The 22,136-nt window shown below is 34.1% G+C and overlaps 2 protein-coding genes across 3 annotated transcripts; both read right to left on the bottom strand.

Annotated features, from left to right (window-relative positions):
- Positions 1–8,365: 8,365 nt before the first annotated feature.
- Positions 8,366–9,465, bottom strand: LOC109208771. 2 transcript variants are annotated; one of them, XM_019371926.1, is made up of 3 exons: positions 9,284–9,465; positions 8,756–9,151; positions 8,366–8,577 (listed from the first exon to the last, which is right to left on the bottom strand). In XM_019371926.1, the coding sequence occupies exons 1-3, from the start codon at positions 9,333–9,335 to the stop codon at positions 8,516–8,518; spliced, it is 510 nt and encodes a 169-aa protein (XP_019227471.1). In that variant the 5' UTR covers positions 9,336–9,465; the 3' UTR covers positions 8,366–8,515. The 2 variants fall into 2 exon arrangements, with proteins under 2 accessions (XP_019227471.1, XP_019227470.1); XM_019371925.1 differs by having other exon boundaries at positions 8,756–9,459.
- A 5,445-nt stretch (positions 9,466–14,910) lies between these two features.
- Positions 14,911–20,258, bottom strand: LOC109208767 (protein TIC 56, chloroplastic). The gene is made up of 6 exons (XM_019371922.1): positions 19,614–20,258; positions 18,531–18,741; positions 17,213–17,410; positions 16,607–16,889; positions 15,722–15,884; positions 14,911–15,373 (listed from the first exon to the last, which is right to left on the bottom strand). The coding sequence occupies exons 1-6, from the start codon at positions 20,085–20,087 to the stop codon at positions 15,170–15,172; spliced, it is 1,533 nt and encodes a 510-aa protein (XP_019227467.1). The 5' UTR covers positions 20,088–20,258; the 3' UTR covers positions 14,911–15,169.
- Between the last annotated feature and the right edge of the window lie 1,878 nt (positions 20,259–22,136).

Raw genomic sequence — 22,136 nt, 5'->3', positions numbered from 1 at the left:
GAAAAGCCTTTTAAGTTCATATAAATTCATTTACATCTTGTTTGGATGGTTGTTACCCATGTATCGTATTACATTGTATTGTTATACCAAAATAATGTTTGTTTTTATTGTTTATTTAAGATTATATCGTATTGTTAAATGCATTGTTTCGGAACAACCAAAAGCCCCTTTTTATGAAACAACCGATTTGGTGTGGTGGGATCGTTTCCTATTTTCTTTTTCAGTTATGCCCTTACTTATTACTCCATAATTCTATTTTATCTTTTAATTTTTTTTATTTTAACTCCAAATCTCCAACCTATTGACCTACTTTGTCTTCTTCCTTTTTTCTAGAGTTGGTTTGCCCGTTCTTTTTATCCAAGTCTCCATTCGATTCTTTGTCTCTTTCCATCGTTTTAATTTTTTTTTTTATTGCTAATATTAGTTAACCTTTTTTTTCTTTTTTTTTAGGTTTTTGCTCTTGTTTGCAAGCTACATAATTAATGATAAATTAGTAGAAAGAAATTTTCTTAAATTATTTTTTTAATGTGTAATTCTTGATAAATTTTATTTAAAAGAATTAGGGGTATTTTAGTAAAGTTATCAGTTACAGTACAGTACAATACAGTCAAATCAAACAACAAAAATATTATTTAACAGTAGCAAATGATACAATCTATTCAAACATTGTATACATAAAACTATACAATACAGTACAATACAATACATTATAAAACAATGGGTAACAATAATCCAAACATAGTGTTACTTTCTATAACGAAAAATCGTAAAACCAGTTTAATTAAGGGAAATTTTGAATATTTGAGGGAAGGAAATAGACATGTTGAGTGGGCAGAATCTTTTTGGACTTTTGTTTTCCTACTTATTCTTTTGATCAAAAGATTCCAAGTCCTATTGTTTCTTAAGGTGGTGATAATGGGACCCTGGTCAAACGGTTTGTTGGATTTTCTTTTATTTGCTTCCGCCTTGCTTTCTTTCATTTTCTCATTTTTTGTTTGATTGATCATTCATCTTTCTTTGTTTATATTGTTTTTTAATAATTAGTTCACTTTCATTAACAAAAGAAGATCATATTTTGAAACATTTTAATTTTAAATTTTCTATTTTATTATTGATAATATATTTTTATAACCACATAAATGTGATGGCATATTGAAGAGTATAATGCTTTCTTAAACTAATCAAATAGTGTCACGTAAAATGGAAAGGATGGAGTAAAACTTCAAAACCAACCAGCTCCTAAAATTGCTTTATTGCAGAAATTATCATCAATTTATGTGCATGTGATTATATGGGGTACTATGTTGAGAAACAGCAAGAACCGAACGCATGTGGACTGAACTAACCAATAGTTCTTGTAATGTACTGAGCGGCAAGTGCTTGGATTGACATTTCACCAACTCGTTTACTTACCTTTAACCCAAAATTATGTTCTTATTCGGTTTGGTATACTGAAAAGTGGAATTACTGCTTCTTATAATACTTCATTGATCCCAGCTTATGTGATATTCTTTTTCTTAGTCCGTTACAAAACGAATCATATATTTTTTTACTTAGTAACAATTAACTTTAAAATGCTTGTATTATCCTTGCTAAGATGATCTAAACCTACAAAAATATCTATATCTTATTCTAGATCATAAATTTCAAAACTCTTCATTTCTTTCTTGAATCATAGATAAATTGGGACGGTGAGAGTAACATTTAATTTTATCCTAGTAACTAGGGTGGCAAAATGGTTCAAAGAAAACAGTTAACCACCCATATTATCCACTAAAAAATGGGTTGGATAATGAACTGTATAAAAACGGGTCAAATATGGATAAAAACCATATTATCCATTTAGAAAATGGATAACAATGAGTAACAATGGATAACCAATGGGTCTAACTTTTACATTTGTAAAGCCTCAAATTGGGGGTTTCTCAAGTTAGAGAGACTAAGAATCTCCCAAAAGTGATCATATACAATAAGTCATGGATAATATGGGAAACCCATATTATCCGCCGGTTAACCCGTTTTTTATTTGTATTAAATATGGGTCGGGTAGGATAATTGATCCGTTTTTTCATTACCCGTTTTCAACCCGAACCATCTCCGACCCGACCCGCCCGTTTGTCACCCCTACTAGTAACATGAAAAATTGGCATGGTACAACAACATATAAAGAGAATTGGCAATATTTTAGCCTTATAATTAGGTTTGGCAAAGGTAACCCAAAAAAATTGGCATTATATAGCCAAATACTAAATAACCCTAATTTCTTATTTATTCTCTCTTCCCATTTTTCTCATTCTCTCTCCCCGTATTTCTTCTCCAATCTTCTTCTTCTTCTTCAACCCTAATTTCTTATTTGTTCTCTCTTCTCATTTTTGTCTTCTCTCTCCCCGTATTTCTTCTTCTTCTTCTTCTTCTTCTTCTTCTTCTTCTCCTCTTATACTTGCACGCCTATATAAATGTCAGATTATTTCGCTTTGCTCTATATAGAAATAGAGAAGCGGTTCCTTTTTCCCTACCCCAGAAATAGAAACAGACAAGCCTTACATCCTCTTCTTTCAAAGTTTTGGCAAACTGGGCGGAGTTGCCCTTCGATCTCCTTGGTCTGATTGCAAAGTGTGTTAAAGTGATTGAAGATTTCCTTCTTCTTCTCTATTATTTTTTTCTATAGTAAAAAAGATAATATATGTATTTGAAGTGGTGTATATCTGTGTATATCATTATGTATACCCATGTGTATACCATATTGAATATCGTGATATACATTATTAGGTTTGGCAACACAAGTTTAGATTGGAATCAAATCGTCCAATTGATTTTAGGAGGGCAAAATTCATTCTGAATAAACTTACTTCAATTTTGTTATTGATCAATGAAGAAAAATAAATTATTGATATAATTGGTGTAGAGCAAGTTCTAAAATAAAATCAATAAATATAATTATAAGAGTAAATAAAATTTTGATATACAGAGAAAAAATATTTGTTATACATTTTGATATACACAATGAAGAAAAATAAACTTAGGATATACATTTTGATATACACATACTCGATGTGTTATATAGTGCGATATAAAAAAAATATAAATTATTTTTATTGTGATATACATTGATATAGAGGCAACAATAAATTTTAAATAATTATAATATAATTTCATATTTTGTATATCCTAAGAAGGAAAATAAAATTTTAATATACATGTTTATATAAGCAAAGAAGAAAAAAAGTTATGATATACACATTATTGTTGTGATATACATTTATTGGCTACTTGGTGCCAATATTTATAATTATGGCTTTTTTCTGCCGATTATGTGGGTAGGTTGTCACACCATGCCAAAATCCCTAGTAACATTCCAGCTTGAAATGGGAAAAAAAAGGATCCATTGCCAACAGATGCACCTAAGTTCCGTGCCCAACTTAAATGGGCTGAATCCAGCTGAGATACAGGCCCAAAACATCCCAATCCTGGCCAACTTGAAACTAGAAATGACGTTGGATGGATCATTTTAAACTACTGTTCATATTTAGATCCTGTTAAGAAAATAACCTTGCTTCAAAATTAAAGTACGCTTATCAGAATTTTAAAACACCAAGAATCCTAATGATCACCAGAATTTTCAGCCAAAATAGAAAAAAATCTTGCGATAGCTTAGAGTTTTGTGGCCAATTACACAAAAAGTTTGAGACAATCATCAAAATTTGTGATCATCATAACTTACAAAATTATGGCAACAGTCGAAATTCTAGTGATCAGTTAGAATTTTAAGGCTAATTGCACAAAACTATGGCAACCGTCAAAATTTTGTGATGATTGTTATAAATTGCAACATTATGACATCTGCCAGATTTCTGGCGAATCACTATAACATTTGCCCAGGACTTTCAACAAGCGTGTTTCAAAATTCTAATTGAAAACTAATTTTTAATACTTTTCTTACCGGGATTAAGATTTAAATGGTGGCACTAAATGATCCTATTTATGTCAATTTGAAATCCAGCTGAAAGAGTCGTTTATGTTTTTCTTCACATGGAGTATTAAGTTTCATCACTCCTTTTTTTTATTTGCACCTACTTCATTTAGCAAAACACATATAAGAACCGAAATGATATTAAACTAACAGAAAATGATTGTATTTGTTGTTACTATTTTCGCTGCGGTGTGACAAATCTGAGTAGTTATTTGAAGTTACTTGTTTAATCTCATCGAAAATGTTTTCTGCTTCTTCGAGTAGCTAAATAGAAAATAGAGTAAATAGTAACGAGAAGGGTGGATAAATGTCACTAGTAGTCTGACTTGATAATTCCTTCGCTTCTGAACTAAATCCGAAATATTGAGATTAGAATTCTAATTTCGGTAACCAAATGACCAAAGGGTCTTGCAACCTATATAGATTGTTGGGGGAAAAAGAGTAACTGGGTAAATTAATGTTGACGCTATTGTTGGGCTAAAACGGCCCAATGACACTCTTTACATGGTGTGATATTGTCCGCTTTGGGCTAAGCCCGCACGGTTTTTCCCAAAAGGCCTCACACCATTAAGACCCTACACCTTATATGTAGACTCCCAATCTTTTCAGCTACCAATGTGGGACTTTGTTCGCACACCCAACAATCTCCCCCTCGAACTAAGTTCCACGTGGCCCACTACCACGATCCACGGGTCAATTTTCGAGATTCACTGTGTGCCACCCACATTGTTAAAGTATTATGGCAACCGAAGCCCGCAACTAGCTTCTTCTTGTGTGTGCACCGCCCTGCACCATCACTCCGCCATCTCCATACTCGTTCCGCTGAACATGGGCTCTGATATCAGTTGTTATGTCGAGGAAGAGGCAAACCCGAAAATAAAGAAGATAAAAAACACCAAATTTTAACGTGGAAAACCCTTCAAATCGAAGGTAAAAACCACGGGATCACAAAGATCCAAAAAGCTCCACTATAACAATAAGAGGGTTACAAAAGTTCTCCAAATTGGCTACACAACAAGGGCCAAACACGGAGCAACAATAGCAACAAGAGCAACAACTAATCAATTGAAGAAAGAGTATAATCCACAAAACGAAGCTGCTGTTCGAGGCTCGAAATCAGATGCTACGAGCCTCTAAATCCGATCTCCACCGTTCAAATCCAAGACCAAGATGTTACGAACACTCACTAAAAATTTCAGCCCGCTCCAACGGCTAACGAATCGGAAAACGTGATTTGAAGTTGGCTGGTCGAAATAAAAATCTGCAGCAAAACAAATACTTTTTTTCTCTCTTCTCTCTTGATGAAAGCTCTCTCAAAACCCACTCTTATGTGCTTAAGTCTTTCAAAGACTTGTATCAATGAGCATAGAATAATTCTCCAAGGTTGTCCTATTTATAGATCATGAGTGGTGCTTTCTCTTAAAGCCAAAACCCACTCAAAATAGGAATAAACCGAATCCAATTCCAAATAGGATTGGAAACCAAAAGAGAATAGGATTAGGCCATTAGGCCTTTGGCTGGACAACATGGGCATGTGCCCAACAAACTCCCCCTCCAGCCAAGGGGTCAAATGTGTCTTCAAGTAGAGGAACTATTGACAGGCTTCATGCCTGCCAATTTTCTGCAAAATTCATGTTTATCTGCAACCACCGCCTTTGTCAGCATATCCGAAGGATTTTCATCAGTGTGTATCTTCTCAACCTCAAATAATTTCTCTTCCACGGCCATTCTTATCCAATGATACTTTCTATTTATATGTTTGGTCTTAGAATGAAAAGTGGAGTGCTTGGTGAGACAGATAGCACTCTGATTATCACAAAATAAGATGTACCGTGGCTGCTCAAAGCCAAGATCATTAATAAACTCCTTCATCCATAATAGTTCTTTGGCACCTTCTGTGACAGCAATATATTCGGCTTCTGTGGTGGATAGAGCTATGCACTTCTGTAGTCTAGATTGCCAAGAAACAGCTCCCCCTGCAAAAGTGCTCAAATAACCGGAAGTGGATCTTGAATTATCAAGATTGCCTCCTAAATCAGAGTCTGTGTAACAAACAAGTTCAGGCTTGCCATTGCCAAAGCACAGCTTCAAATCTGCAGTACCTTTTAAATACCTTAATATCCATTTTACTGCATCCCAATGTTCTTTTCCAGGATTGGAAATGAATCTGCTAACAGTGCCAACGGCATGTGCAATATCTGGTCTGAAGAAGTTTTCTTGTACCCTTGTTCTTCAATGACAGATTCAAACTTCAAATACCATTGCCTTGGAGCTTGTTTCAATCCATATAGGCTCTTTTTCAATTTGCAGACATAATTTTCTTTTCCCTTAGTTACAAAACCCTCAGGTTGCTCCATATAAATCTCCTCATCTAAATCTCTTAGAAGATCTACAAGGGAGAAGCAAAAATCCATGCGCTATCCTCCTGATGAGTATGTACTTTTGACTGACATGGGAGAACCTGAGAATTATGATGAAGCCATGCAAGATAATCAAAAATATCTTGGTTACAGAAGACCGGGGGAGAGATAGAACAAGAGGCTCAAGGAATAGAGGTAAAAGTAGAAGTAAGTCAAGGTCCAAATACTATAATGTTACATGCAACCACTGTGGCAAGAAAGGACACATCAAAAGATTTTGCCGCAAGTTGAATCAAGACACTAGAGAAGGAAAGAAAGTTGAAAATAACGAGAACAATGTTGCTGCTATTGTTCAAGATGACCTTCTTTTTGCTTATGATGAAAACGTCATCAATTTGGTATCCCATGAGACGAGCTGGATAGTAGATTCTGGAGCTACCTCACATGTCACACCAAGAAAAGTTTTTTTTCATCTTATACTCATGTTGATTCTAGAGTGTTAAAGATGGGCAATGCCAGTGAAGTTAAGGTGTTTGGTGTTGGCACAGTTTGTTTGAAAACTAATAATGGTTCAACGTTAGTTCTTCAAGATGTGAAGCATGCTCCAGACTTTCCTTTCAATTTGATCTCCGCAGGAAGATTAGACGATGAAGGTTACCATAATGCTCTCTTTAACGGCCAATGGAAGCTCACCAAGGGCTCGTTAGTAGTGGCTCGAGGAGTCAAGTCTGGTCAATTATATGTGACGCAAGGCTCTATTCTTAATGACTCAATAAATCTGGTGGAAAGTGATAGTTTGTCAGAATTGTGGCATCGAACATTGAGTCATATGAGTGAGAGAGGGATTACGTGTTTGGCTAAGAAAAGTTTGCTTTCTGGAGTAAAACAAGCAAAGCTGCAAAGGTGCATACATTGTTTAGCTGGCAAACAGAAAAGGGTTTCCTTTCATAGTCATCCTCCCTCAAGAAAGCCCGATTTATTAGAGCTAGTACACTCTGGTTTGTGTGGTCCTTTTAAAGTAAAGTCAAAAGGTGATGCACTTTACTTTGTGACCTTCATTGATGATCATTCTCGTAAGCTCTGAGTGTAGCCTTTGAAATCTAAAGATCAAGCACTTGGCGTGTTCAGTTCTAGCTGCAACATTGTTGGGTGTGCGAACAAAGTCCCACATTGGTAGCTGAAAAGATTGGGAGTCTACATATAAGGTGTAGGGATCTCTTAATGGTGTGAGGCCTTTTGGGAAAAATCGTGCGGGCTTGGGGCAAAGCGGACAATATCACACCATGTTAAGAGTGTCATTGGGCCGTTTTAGCCCAACAACTGGTATCAGATCGAGGTTCAAGACAGGATCATCTTGGCTAGATTCCGCAGTTCTAGCCGCGACATATTTGACGATAATCGTGATTTTTGTTTGAGAAATTTGATCGGAGTGCTACGCACGTTGAGACAAACTTTGTGGCGGAGATTTGGAGATGCGACCTATTGAAGGCTATGTGAAGAAGGTGGATCAAGTTTATTTTGTTAGAAAATTCAGACCAAGGGGGAGAATTGTTAGGTGTTTGCCATAATTTTCTTACCATATTTGGTTTTCCTATCTCTAAGGGCAATATAATTACCTTAACTGGGTTTTTCTTTTTGTAAAAGGAAATTATAAATCTCCAATATTTGGCTAGTCCTTTTCTTGTAGGAAAAGGTTTGGACTTCTATAAATAGAGGATCCTTCCTTCTCATTCAGTAGCATCCACAATGTAGCCGTATGGGGTTGAGAGTCATGTTTAGGGGGAAAACTTTACGGGACAAGTGTTAGTGTCACTTGTTTTTGCCTCTTCGTGAGGTTGTTCTCTCGATATTTTGTACTCTCTTTTTATTATAGTGGATTGCTCATCTCCGTTGTGGACGTAGATCAGTTGACCGAATCACGTTAAATGTTTGTATCTCTTTTGGTAGATTTCTCCTTTGTTATTGGATTTATCATCATTGCTAGCTTTCACATGACACCTGATTTTTTCGGTCCTTACAGCTATATAGAACAAAATAAAACGACAAAGGAGCAGTCATTGACTCATTTCTGATCTCATTCTCAGCACTGACAACCACAAATATCAATGAGATTGCAGATTAAAAACTTACACAAAAAGTAAAAACGTATATACACCACATTCTTCTCCATACGAATATATCTCCCCTAGTCATGAACAATTGAATGAATCAGCATTGAAGCCTCATCTGTTGCCGGAACTGCATCATCTGCTCTCAAACCAAAATAAACACTCATTTCAGTCTAAAATAACTTGTTGTAGCAGGTTGCTTGCCTTATTCTCGAAGATAACTACGGTTCTTTACATAACTACGCTTAATTATCTTTTAGATGACAATTCTTTAAAATTAAACAAGACCAAAAAATGAGATGAAAACATGAACATACCTGCAAGAGGAGTTGGCAAGTGGGAAACAATATTATCTAAAACACTTGCAGTTTCATTTTCTTGAACCACCCCACCTTTTTGTCCTTCTCCACTGCTGTTTTCTTCGTTGATCTCAACAGCATTTATATTTTCAGTTGGATGAAAAATATTGGAGATGAAATTGTTGATTATCCCTCCACTTCCACTGACACTATTACCACTTTGCTCAGAAGCTATATCTTCCTTGTTATTATCCTCATCTAAGAAATTATTTTTTCCATTGTTGCTAGCATCCCCTGCTCTAGGGCTCATTAAGTTGGAAATGAAATTATTAATAACCCCACCTTCTGTGCTGTCTTTTCTCTCTTCACTTATTTCTCCAACATTTTCTTGAATTTGTTCTTCCACTTCTTCATCTCCTGATCTAGGGCTCATTATGTTGGAAATGAAATTATGAATAACCCCACCTTCTTCCTTTCCTTTGATATCTTTACTCTCTTCACTTATTTCTCCAACATTTTCTTGAATTTGTTCTTCCACTTCTTCATCTCCAAAGCTAGAGAAGTTCAAGTTTGGAATATCAGTCAAACTATCTTCCATTTCTAACACTTTCAGGATATTTTAGCCACTTTTTGCTAAGTTCAAAAAAAAATTGTGAGATTGAAATCGTGATGATAAAGGTGGACAAATGTCCTTATTATAGGTTATTCAGTATGGTAATAGCTCCACGTATTTTAAAGACTTTGTCTGATGTTGGTCTCTGTATTTCAGCACCCAATGAGTGAAACACATGTGAAAGGTCATTGGATTCTCTCTCACCCCTATGCTATTTCTGCAAAGTCGGTTGTAATGTTAAATTTATAACGCGAATGGTTACAATGATTTTGAATTTTTAGTTTTGGTAAGGCCAACAGGTAAGGTGATTACACAATTAGGCTAAATATTTTTTTTTACAGTATTAAGTTATCTTTATCCATTATAAGAGATAGCTTTGTTATTTTTTAAAGATTATAAGTCGCACATATTTAAGAAAATTTAAATATCCTTCAAATGACTTAATAATACATAAAAAATTATACGCGTATATTACTTTACTCATTAGGTTCTAAATTTTTTGATAGATAATGTGAAATAGAGAGCTGCCATTTAAATTCAACGAGCCTCATTAAAAAATTGGTTTTCGTTCTCTTTTATTTGTTGTGAACAATTCCTTTAACATAATCATATTGCTCATTAGAGTAAGATTTTATCCTTAAAAAGTACAAAAGAGTTATAGTGTTAAAGCATATGACACATTTGTTCGTCCAATAAAAGTCTTCATCATTCACATTCTAATTATCTAGGAATATGGTGGGATTGATGGAATCTTCTAGTGTTAGGACCGAAAAAATCAGGTGTCATGCGAAAGTTAGTAAAGCATATAACGTTGTCCGGTCGATTAACATACGTCCACGGACGAAGATGAGCAATCCACTATAATTAAAGAGAGTACAAAATATCGAGAGAACAAACTCACGAAGAGTCAAACACAAGTGACAAACTAACACTTGTCCCGTAAAGTTCTCCCCCTAAACACGACTCTCAAACCCCATATGGCTACATTGTGAATGCTGCTGAATGAGAAGGATGGATCTTCAATTTATAGAACTCCAAACCTTTTCCTACAAGAAAAAGGACTAGCCAAATATAAAAGAATTATAATTTCCTTATACAAGAAGAAAAACTCAATTATGGTAAGAAAATCAGTACAATACCTTACATCTACCTTTAACAAGAGGTATTGTATTCTAGTCTTGAGAATTGAAAAATTTCTGATGAAAAGTATTTCCTTTTAAATAACTTTACTAGCACGAATTTAAATTAACCGTACTGTTATAAATAGAATTTTATTTATGGTGAATGTCTATATTTAGATAGATTCTAGGGTTTATTACTTGGTGGCTAAGTCACCCTCTCCCTATAAATAGAGGGTTCTATTCCATTGTAATTCATCCCATATCAATAAGAATTCTCTCTCTCTACTTTTCTCTACAATACTATTCTTCTTCTTTTATTGTTTCATAACACGTTATCAGCACGAGACTCTAACCAATTGAGTAGAAGCTTTGGGATTGAGCATAATGATTGTCAATTATTCCATGAACTTCCTTCATGATTAAATTCTGGATTTAAGGTAAGTATTTTACCGTATTTTCCTCTTTTCTTTTATACTTTGATTTTAAATACAAGCAAAGACAACAAAGTTTGATTATAACTCTAATGGAATTTGTAAGAAATTATAACCACCTGAAGTGGTAAAATTTCTATGCCCGCCATGATCAAATTCACGTATGATTGTGGGCAAAGAATTGAAAACCCGTCCCATTGAATTTGCTCCATTCTCATTCCCTTAAGAGAATGTGATAGCAGTATGTGATAAGTCTGAAAGAAGACAAAATTATCACTATGAATGTATCAATGGATATGGACGTGGCAATAGACAAAATTATAATCGTCATCATTTGTGGTAATGAGAACAATAAGGATTCTCAAAATAATCTTTCACTCTGTGAAAAATATTTGTCATCGATTTGACATGAGATTTTATAAAGCACATATAGACGATTATGGTCCATTCATGATGTGAATGTGACAACATCTGATTTATGAATACATATTCATTCTTCAAAGAATATGAACGTGCTAGTGGTAGTGAATATACCGCACTCACCTCTAAAAGGAGGTTTGAGATGATATAAGAAAATAATGTCATTATTATGGCATGAATGGTCATTGGTCATGTACCTATTGTACGCCAAAATATTTTGGCATTGTGATTAACGGTAATGCAAGAAACAGATCTTGCATATAATTTTGACCATAACCATAATGGTATAACTTTCTCTTTAAAAGAGATATTCACCATATTGATGTTGATGAATATGTGGTAGTACCAAGTTAATTGAGAGTTCTGGAAGAGCCAATTACTACTATTTTGGAGAATCACAATTGATTACCAATAAGGTATTGTGTTGTAGTAAGTCTCAAAGAAACTTTTCAGTTTCCAAAGTGTACGCGAAAGCGGTTGATTATATTGAGACTATAAATAAAGGAAAGATTTAATATCTTCTATTGCTACAACTTGTAGCAGGGTAATATGTATGTGAAAAGCTACCCGCTTTATTCTCCAATTTGTACTACATAAACAAAAGAATACCACAATGAAGTGGATATTTATTGATATAAAAACACATATCATAAAAAACTTGGAGTTTATTCATAATTTCACACATCATGGTGTAAACCTGAAGTTTATCAATATTGATAATTTATCCAGTTGGCATAATTGGTTTAGCCATATTAATTTAAGCATGATGTGCAAAAATAAACGAGAATTCACATGGGTAAATATTAAAGAACTAGAAAGTTCTTTACGAATTCTCTTATATTGCTTGTTCTCATTAATTAATAGACAAATTAAAATTGGGATTGAATCCCATGAATGCTGGAAATATCAAAGGTGAATATGGGCCCATTCACCTGCCATGTATACCACATAAGATGCATCTATGAGATGGTTACATGTGCGATTATTAATAACCCGCAACACGGTGTTTTGCGAGGTAACTTGCTCAATAATTTAATTTCGAGCATAATTTCCAGATTTTCCATTCAAGAAGTTCATCTTGATAAGTTGGTCTACATCACAGTTGGTTTAGCAAAATGATTTATTGAGTGCCTCCACTTAATAGCTAAACTATTGCTTATGAGAACAAAGTTATCTATATCAGTTTGATATACATTATATACCAAAGTATATTATTTTCTCCCCTCACAAGTGGTTCAGGGTCAGGAACCAAATAATTCCATCTTATTATTATTGATGTGCGGTGTATATTATGATTAACACCATAACGCACAAAGATGGGTTCTCAAAGTTGGGGAAACAAGTTAGTTTTTCTTACATGAGGGGGAGACATGATAAACAGTTGAGAAAAAGTTACATGGAATGAATTATCATTAGTACATTTAGATCCTCGAATAAGATAATATGAACTTGAAGTTCATAAAAGGATAATTCATGTGCAATTTATTGCAAAGCATGTCAGACGCATTTGCTGACCCAAAGAAAGTAACTATATTCTCATTGCAAATGCTCCTATTAGAATAAGTCCTAAAAGGACAAAGTCTATAGTACGCTTAAAGCATATAGACAAATCGGTTTCAAATAAACTTCTTGATAAAGAAGATGAGCAAATGATCTAAATGATCATAATAAAGGAGGCAAGTGATCTAGAAAATCACATGACATAACACTTCATAAAATTTCAAGAGAGATTCAGGTACCTGAAAATATGAATGAAGAGATCTCTATGTTATGTCTTTATGAAAAATATTGAAACTGATATAAAATGTTTGTCGACAACATCTATGATAACGCTAAATATATATATATGAGGATCTTAAGTCTGAAGAAACAATTCAAATAGAATTGGTTTCATATGAAAGCCATGTAGTTTGAACATGTAGTTCAAACACTTGAAAGTATAAGTCAATGGTATGTGCAATCAGTTTTCGATATCTTATATGTCTAGCATGACATGAAAACTTGATATGCATCTAAAGTCTATTATATGGCTTATATAACTTAACAATCCCTGAAGGATTTGAATTGCTTAAAGCATATAGAATTCATGGTCATGAAGTACTACATCCTCAATACAATTTGTGCACAAATGTATCTTGCTATAACTATATGCATGATAATATGATAGCAAGTGTTTTCACCTCTATGTGAAGATATTGAACTGACGATTCCAACAAGATCATATGAAGACAATCCATCTCTATCAAGAATGATGATTTCAAGGTGCAATATATTCATTCAAGTTAATATTGCTGATTTGCTTATCAAATATCTACCAAAGATCTTTTGAAGATGGTGCACAAGATTGGAATGCAAATGCTTAAGGATGTGAAGTGATGCTCTCATGAGGGGGAGTTAATACGCGTTGTACTCTTTTTCCCTTACAAGGTTTTGTCCCACTGGGTTTTCCTTGCAAGGTTTTTAACGAGGCAACCAAAAGGCGTATTTTTAGATATGTGTACTCTTTTTCCTTTTCTAGAATTTTTTTCCCACTGGGTTTTATTTTAGTTAAGGTTTTAACGAGGCATATTATCTGTTGAATAGACATTCAAGGGGGAGTGTTATAAATAGAATTTTATTTATGGTGAATGTCTATATTTAGATAGATTCTAGGGTTTATTACTTGGTGGCTAAGTCACCCTCTCCCTATAAATAGAGGGTTCTATTCCATTGTAATTCATCACATATCAATAAGAATTCCCTCTCTCTATTTTTCTCTACAATACTATTCTTCTTCTTTTATTGTTTCATAACACGTACGTAATAGTAGGTATCATATTTTGACTTATCAGAGAAAATATTCAATTAAGTCACCTACTAGATTCTCAAATAAATTCTATTTCGGAAATATCTAGCTTACTATAGGTCAAAGACTGGCTTTGGTGTGGCTGCAAAGCTAAATCTATTACTTATTGGAGGGGACGGTGCAGCATTTTGTTGGGAAAAGCAACAAATGATATCTGCCATGCAATGTCGCAAAGGCCAATAAAAAATGTGGCTTCATACTTTTGTTACAAAATTATCTTATAACTCTAATTTTGACGACCAGTGATTGGATGAATAAATCCCTTCACCGTTAATTAGATCAGTGATTGGATGGACCACAATGCAAGTACAAGGCACCAGGTTGGGAAACCCAAAAAACGTTTAATTTTCATTTTTTGAACTTTACCTTCTTATATGTGACAATTTCCTGTCCAACTATAGCTATCTATATTAACACCAAAATATTTGCGCATATTACTTTCAATTGACCTGCAGTATTTAGTACAACATAAGAAAGACTCGATCATGTGGCAGAAATTTGAGAACCAAATTTCTGTACTTTCTTATCTCAATCGTAGATATTCATATACAATAAAGTTGCATCTTTCCAGTACATTTTACTCCTACTTTTAAGCCAATTACCCTCCTTACTTTTACATGCCTGAGTAAGCAATATTTCTAGTAGAAAATGAAACTAGAGAATACTTTTCCCTTATATTGATAGTCGAATACATCTTCGAATTACTCTTAGAAAAGCGATCTCTGATACATTTAAGACTTGAGTCATTAAAAATTTAAAAGAAGTAGAACTCAGTTGAACGATAATCTAATTGTTGCAATTTGCAACCTGTATGCATAAGTGCTCGAACTGGAAAAGTTACTAACTCATCGCCAAACTAAAAAAACACTCTCATAACGTTGCATGTCCTAAATTGCATCAGATTCTAACCATCAATGTACAGGGACATCTGTAGTTTGATTTACAGAAAAGAGAAGAAAAGTTCTTTTGAGTTCAAAGTGTAGTCAAGTTGAACCAGCAATGTTACTCATCATCACTTCGAACTCGACCAAACAATGCAATTTCCTCCTCAGCTCTCTTCTGAGCAGCCCTCTTCTGCTCCCTTTTGGTTTCTCTAGCAGCAGAATCAATTTCGACGTTCTCCATTACTTTACGGAAACCGGGAACTGTCCTCTCCATCTTGTTGTACACTTGGACACTGAGGTCGTGGAATATCTCAAACAATCTCTGCATGTCAAATGCAGAAACTGTCAATATGTGAATTTTTTTAGCAAACCAATTTGAAGATCAATTTAGCAACTGAATATAGGGGCTTGCACCATAAAATAACCTGTGTGAAATAGACATAAAGCTTTCCTAAAGGTACATCAAACATGTCTAGTTCTAATCTAAAACTAGGAGATCACAATCACACGAACCCAGTATGACATAACGCACCGAATAGTAGTAAATTAGTAATATAGAGGAACTAACTTGTAATAATACACACCACAAAATCACGAAAAGACAGAGTTAAATTTAGCAACCAACGTGAGAAGAAAGAAGCACTGTTCTTAATAGGTACCAAGCACGTACCATGACATCCTTGTTCCAGTCAGCAATATATGGAGGGCCCGTTGTGTATGTACCAAGAGGCTCGCGGTACCATTCACCACCATATGTTATTTGATCCATGGCTTGTTCAACACTAAGAACCTCCCATGGCCTCAATCCAGGGATAACCTTCTCCAATTCTTTCCTGTTTCACGTGGATGACCAGCTAAGTTATCATATATGAATCAACCCCGCCCAAATCTTTCGTAAAAAGATTCTAGAAGTTGATGCAACTGAGACTCATTAAGTTATAATAGTGAAATATAGAACAGAAATCCATAATGTTTCTGATATGCATATGTTAATGACAAAGTAACGAATGCAAGATCAAATGATCTAAATTCTAACATACCTATTGACCAACTTAGTAATTACATATGCATCAACCCAGAGCAACGACTCTGCGAAAGGAATCTAAAGTTGTGTGTGAATGCCTAAGTATGGTTCAACCCAGTGCAACACTTTCCATGAAATGATAGACGTGATGGCATTATGGACCACGAACTGAAATCTACATTATAACTGACAGTGCGTTACAATAAGTGAAATCATCCCAAACTACAAGGGCGGTCTGATAATTACACTTTTTACAGGTATAAAACCATCACGAACAATCCCACCTTCTACCCTGCTTCAACAAATTCAAAATTTCATGTACTTCCTCACAAAAAATAATCACAATTTCATGTGAGGTTCATCGCTCGTTTCTTTCTTTTTTTATTTTTGGTTAACTTACAGAATTACATACCACTCTACACCACAAGTAACATTTTGACCAAGCACATCACAAGTAAACGTTCTCAAAATTGTTTAGTTATAAATTCTAATAAGACCACAAATGCTGCAAAATGAAATGACTCTACATACCTAAGATCTTTTGGAATGTATTTGTTTGGCATGTGGTCAGCCTCCAAAATTGATGTCAGCTCTGAGCCACTAGCCCAAAGAAACAAGGCATGACTCGGAGTCCTTACACCAGGCCATACACCATCATTTGCTTCTAAAACAGCCAAATCACGCCTTTTACTCTCATAAGCTTCTTCTTGCATCTGCTTATATGTCTTCGGCTCATGTCCTTTGAGAGGAACCCAAGGAGGTATACCTTTCTGTAGTTTGTGAAGGAAAGCAGTAGCAGCAGCACCTAATCTAACTGCACTTCAGCCAAATAAATGCCAGGATTTATCATATGGCAACATGGACCTCAACCGCCACAGACTGAGAGAAAACAGACCAAATTCTACAACTACAGAACAAGCACAAAGGTAACCTAGCATGTGATATAAACAACTGAAGATGAAAACCTCATAATTTTACGATGCTTGCTGGGAGTAATATATGATTTACTGAAGACCATATGCTTCAGAATGCCAGGGATATTAGAAGACCTCTATTTTCTGATTAAATTTAAGTTTGAAAAACCAACTAATGTGCAGACTAATCTTGACAAGTTGTGCATTGCTGGCAAAGACAAACCTTCCCAAGTGGCAATTGCTTTTTCCAGACCATAAACCATTCCAATGGGAGCCCATTCATCCATATCCTCACCCCAAATGAAAGTATGCTTATCAATGATTCCAGCACCCCAAGCAGTCTTAAGCTGTATCAATTCCATTGGTCCCCTTGAACGACCTAATCGATCCTTGTAAAACCACCCACCGCTCCTCATAATAACTGAGTTCAAGCATTATGACAACAGTCAGCCGTTGAAAAATAAGAATGAAACAAAACCAATAAAACATCCCATAGAATCTAGTTGAAACACCACAATAACACCAGATTACTTTAAAAACACCACAAAGCATCAGAATCACTAAAGAGCCAGCTATTTAGCTTCAAATCAAATATTACCATAAATCATGATACGATCATAGAATATAGTTTAGAGAATAACAAATACACATCAATTTGGTAAAATTGGTGGAGAAACTAGAATTAAAGTGGCATTCAACTCTAACAGCTGCATTAGTGAATTGGCAGAATTGCCAAGGCAAGGATGTAAACTATGATGTGTTGGAAGGAAAATGATGACGACAGCATACTGATTAATCACCAAATTCACGTAACACTCTAGCTGTAAATATTTTGTATGATGTCAGTGTCACAAGGAAACCAATCATGCCAGCATAGTGATGATACACTAAATACATGTCATCAGCTCTTAGGTTTTAGTTTCACATCGCCAACCGGTACAAATTTGAATAAAAATTCTTTGCAACAGTTTCTTACACTCAGAACAAGTGTGAGAATGTGTCTTTTAATCACTGCAAGATCTTCTTCCAGAGGGGATTTAGCACTTATGCTCCATCCCCTTATTTGAGGGATCTCTGACCACATTGATACACATTAAATTCCCTTTAAAAACAAGAATGCTTGATAAGCTAACAAGTGAACTCCTTGTTTTTGTCATCAGTTGCAAATGAAAGTCAAGCAAATTTTTTCTTCAGATGCCTATTGTCCGAAGAAATCAAAAACAGACAACAATATACACTACTCAAAAATTGCAAGCATCAATGGAAGCAGAATGGCCATCAAGATGACTATATAAATCCACAAGAAAAGCAGTACCAGGTTACCAGCAGCTTAATTCAAGATTGAAATTTAAAATAAAATAAAATAAGGCTCCAACAACCTAGACTCTTACTGATTGTCCTAATAATTCATATTTTATGGAGCCAAAATCCTAAGCAGTTCAAGGTGTACGGAAGAAGTGAGCACAATATTTACTAGTAACTGAAAGAATAATAAAATCTCGAGCATATTAACTATATATAATGAATATAAGCAAACTTACAATCATAATATCGCTTTTCAAGCTTTTTGTACCCAATAGCCTGCGCAGCATCAATGGGCTTCCCAGGTGGGTATGGTCGTTGACGAAATCCCCAAAGCCCAAAATAGAACTGCTTTGCAAAATCCCAAAACTTATCATTTGATTCCTTCTTTGTCTTTATGGCTTTTCTGGGAATTGGCCTCCCATCCAATCCAATCACATTTGGCACTGCCTTCACATAAATCAAAGAAAACTTCTCTCAGTTGGGGAATTCTTGAAACAGACTGAAAATACACAGTTAACAAATTCCGGGTATTATCCAACAATCACACTCATGATCATCTTCAAAAACTACTGTGGTAACTTAAACTTTTACACACTTATGACTTATTAAGAAAGACATTTTTTATAACTTATCATAGAAAGGAACTTCAATGCTACATAAGTTATCTTTAGAAACAAGAAAAGACTGTCACTTGTAAAGTTAAATTGCAAATAGGCAACTCACAAACTATACCGTGTCCCATTTTATGTTACAGTATCTGAACGAGGTTCAAGATGTTAATTTGGCATTTGTATCATATTAGTAGTGCTGAAAGAAACATTAAAGTTAGCTGCTTAAAAACTGATTTCATAAACAAAATATCACATCAAACTTCAAATTTGAACTGTTAAACGAATTTAAACTTTTGAAATTCATAAAAGTGGTATAAGAAATTCCTAGTAATGAAATTGTGTCCATCAAATTAAGTTTCATGTCCTACTTTACTGATTTCTTCCTTACTACCTAATCACCAAATAACAAAAAAAAAAAAAAAAAAAAAATCTTCCTTACTACTGAGAGAGAAGTTTCGCAACGAAAAATCCTAGGCTAGTTGGCATCTGAATCCTGAGCAAATTCTGGTCCACTATATGAATAATGAATCTTCAATATCTATTTCTGGACATGTTTCATTCCAATACTTTAATAATTGGATTCTCTAACACTACGAATTCTGGACATTTTCTACAAATATCTAAATAGACTAAAAAAGATTCATAACATACATCAAAAACCTTGCTATTTTGCTACTAAACAAAAAAAAAAAGAATTTTTTTTAATACCTGCCACAATTTCTTATCTTCACTTCTAAAAGGAGCAGAATTCTCTTTCAGCTCAAGCTCATTAAGCTTATCCGCAATCTCTTCAGCTTGGGCCAAGAACTGGACCACTGGGCTTTCCTTAAACTCAGCCCACCACTTGTCATTCTCCTCAATCTCTTCTTGAGTCGGGTTCTCCTTCTTCTCGAAAATCGGGTCCTCGTTCAGGATCTTCTCCACTTCGGGCGCGTGCCTTAAGTCGGGTCGGGTTTCGCATTCCCAGTAGAACTGGTCCAGCATTCTCCGGTAATGACCCGGTTGTTCTGGAGCTGTTTTTTTGGGTTTTCTTGAAAATGGGTTTGAAATGGCTGCAAAAGGTGGGGAATTTTGCTGGGTTTTAAGGGAATTAAAGTGGGTTAAAAGATTAATCGGTTGAAATGGTGTTGATGGTTTGTTGAACCAGTTGTTATTGAACGGGTTGAAATTTATGGACCCCATGAGTAAAAATGGAAATTTGTTAAGTTTAGGGTTTATGGGGTTTTAGGATTAGAAATTGCTTAGAGTTGAAAAGATGTTTGAAAATGGCGGACAAAACCGTGACTGTGAGCGACTGGGAAAATGAGGAAGACAAAGGAGTGGACGGCAATGTCTTGGGCTGCGTGGTAAGTCCATGAGTTTGTAAAGCCCAATTTTATTGAAATCTTAATACAAATAGCCGGTCAAATTTACTATATACTTTTTTTAGTCGGTATATATAAATTATATATTAATTATATATAATTATACACATATCATTCATACATTATATATTATATATTTCCGACTATTTTTAGTTTAAGCAATTGAATGAGCCGATATTTAGATAATTTTTCTAATTGATTCATTAAGAAAGATGGCCCAATAAGATTATTGTTCACAAGAATTATGCTGGATGGAACTTTTTAAAAGAGGTTTGACACAGTTACCCACAAAAATAAAATTATTTATCCTTGTCTACCTATTTATTTTTCTACCCATAAACTAATTACATTTCCTACTCATAGTAATTTTTGTAGGAAATTTTTTCTTGATTCTCCAATTCTTTTTTATTTCTATGCTTCTTTTCTTCTTCTTTTTCTTTTTCTTTTCTTTTTTGCTTTTCTTTTTTCTAGTTTTCTTCTTATTTTTTTCTTTTTACCTTTTCTAATTTCATTTAACTTCTTTCTTTTTATATTCCTTTTATCTTCATAATCTAATTTTATTTACCTTTTTTACTATTTTTATTATTCTTTTTTTATACAATAAGAAAAATAACTGATATAGTAAATATTTTTCACCTTTTTTTAATATAACTAGTACAATATACATTTTATTTTATTTTTCTTTCTTATTTTTTAATTCAATTATTAAACTGAAATAATATCAGTTGTCACTTGATCTAATACACTGAATATCACATTGACAGCTGTTGAGCACCATAAATTACATAATCAGATTCTAAGAATCAACACGTGATTGCCATGCAAACCTTGATCTCCTTCCATATAAATATCAATACACACTCTACCATTAGCAGTAATACAACCAGTTATAGAGCAAGAAAATATAATCTACGACAACCAAATCTCCATATATACTAGTTAGAATAAAAATGATAATAAAATATTTAAAAGTAGAACAAAAGTATAAGTAGCGAAAAAGACTTCTAGTACCATGTGATACCAATATGGTATATATGTATACCAACAGAGCATATGATTTCTCTAGAATATTGCTACAACTATCTGTGACTATATTACTCTACCAAAATATTAAAGGACGCAATAAAAGTATGAGAAAATTCCATGCTCGTATTGCAAGCTAAATATTCGCAAAACAACTTGTTCATTTCGTATACTAAGAGGGTATATAGTTGTATGGGGTCGTTCCAACAATTGCCTATAACTATAAAAACTATTAATACACATACTTTATGTCCATCGGCACACAAAAATTCCAGCATTATTGCAACTCATGTTGATATAAATAATTTCATAATATAATTCACTTAAAATGCAGCTAAAACAACCAAAACAATGTTCAAACTACCATATGATACCAATATGGCATATAACTATACCAACATGGTATACAGTTTTACTAGTTAATTTCCGGCAACTATATGACTATACTACTATTACATAACACACATGCATAAAGAGAAAAATAAAAAAAATAGTGTATCACATATTAATATAATAAGGTATTTCAAGATATTGTACTATATTACTATTATTAAAAGAAAATCAAATATTGTACCAATTAAATGCAGCTAATACAACCAACAAATAATTCAACTAGCATATGATACCAATATAGTATATAGCTATACTAATAGGGTATATAGTTGGAATGAATTGTATACTAAAATGGTATATTTGTATACTATTTGCGTATACAATACAAATTCGTCTTCTTCTCTGGTTCAACTATATTTCAACCCAAATTTCTAAAATTTACTACAAAATCTCCACCAAATTGACTAAAACTTTAGCTACAACCTCCAATCAACTTTCCAAACTAACCCAT

The sequence above is a fragment of the Nicotiana attenuata genome, unplaced genomic scaffold (genome assembly GCF_001879085.1).
Source record: "Nicotiana attenuata strain UT unplaced genomic scaffold, NIATTr2, whole genome shotgun sequence".
Classification (NCBI taxonomy): domain Eukaryota; kingdom Viridiplantae; phylum Streptophyta; class Magnoliopsida; order Solanales; family Solanaceae; genus Nicotiana; species Nicotiana attenuata.
Note: the sequence above shows the minus strand (reverse complement) of the source record. Positions and strands in the feature narration are given on the sequence as shown.

Coding starts and splice junctions, on each gene's coding strand:
- LOC109208767 (XM_019371922.1), bottom strand. CDS start 20,087: ATGGGGTCCATAAATTTCAACCCGTTCAATAACAACTGGTTCAACAAA. Junction 18,742..19,613: donor AAGATAAGAAATTGTGGCAG/GTATTAAAAAAA, acceptor ATTTATGTGAAG/GCAGTGCCAAATGTGATTGG. Junction 15,374..15,721: donor ACTGGAACAAGGATGTCATG/GTACGTGCTTGG, acceptor TTTGACATGCAG/AGATTGTTTGAGATATTCCA.
- LOC109208771 (XM_019371925.1), bottom strand. CDS start 9,335: ATGGAAGATAGTTTGACTGATATTCCAAACTTGAACTTCTCTAGCTTT. Junction 8,578..8,755: donor CTTGCCAACTCCTCTTGCAG/GTATGTTCATGT, acceptor GTTTGAGAGCAG/ATGATGCAGTTCCGGCAACA.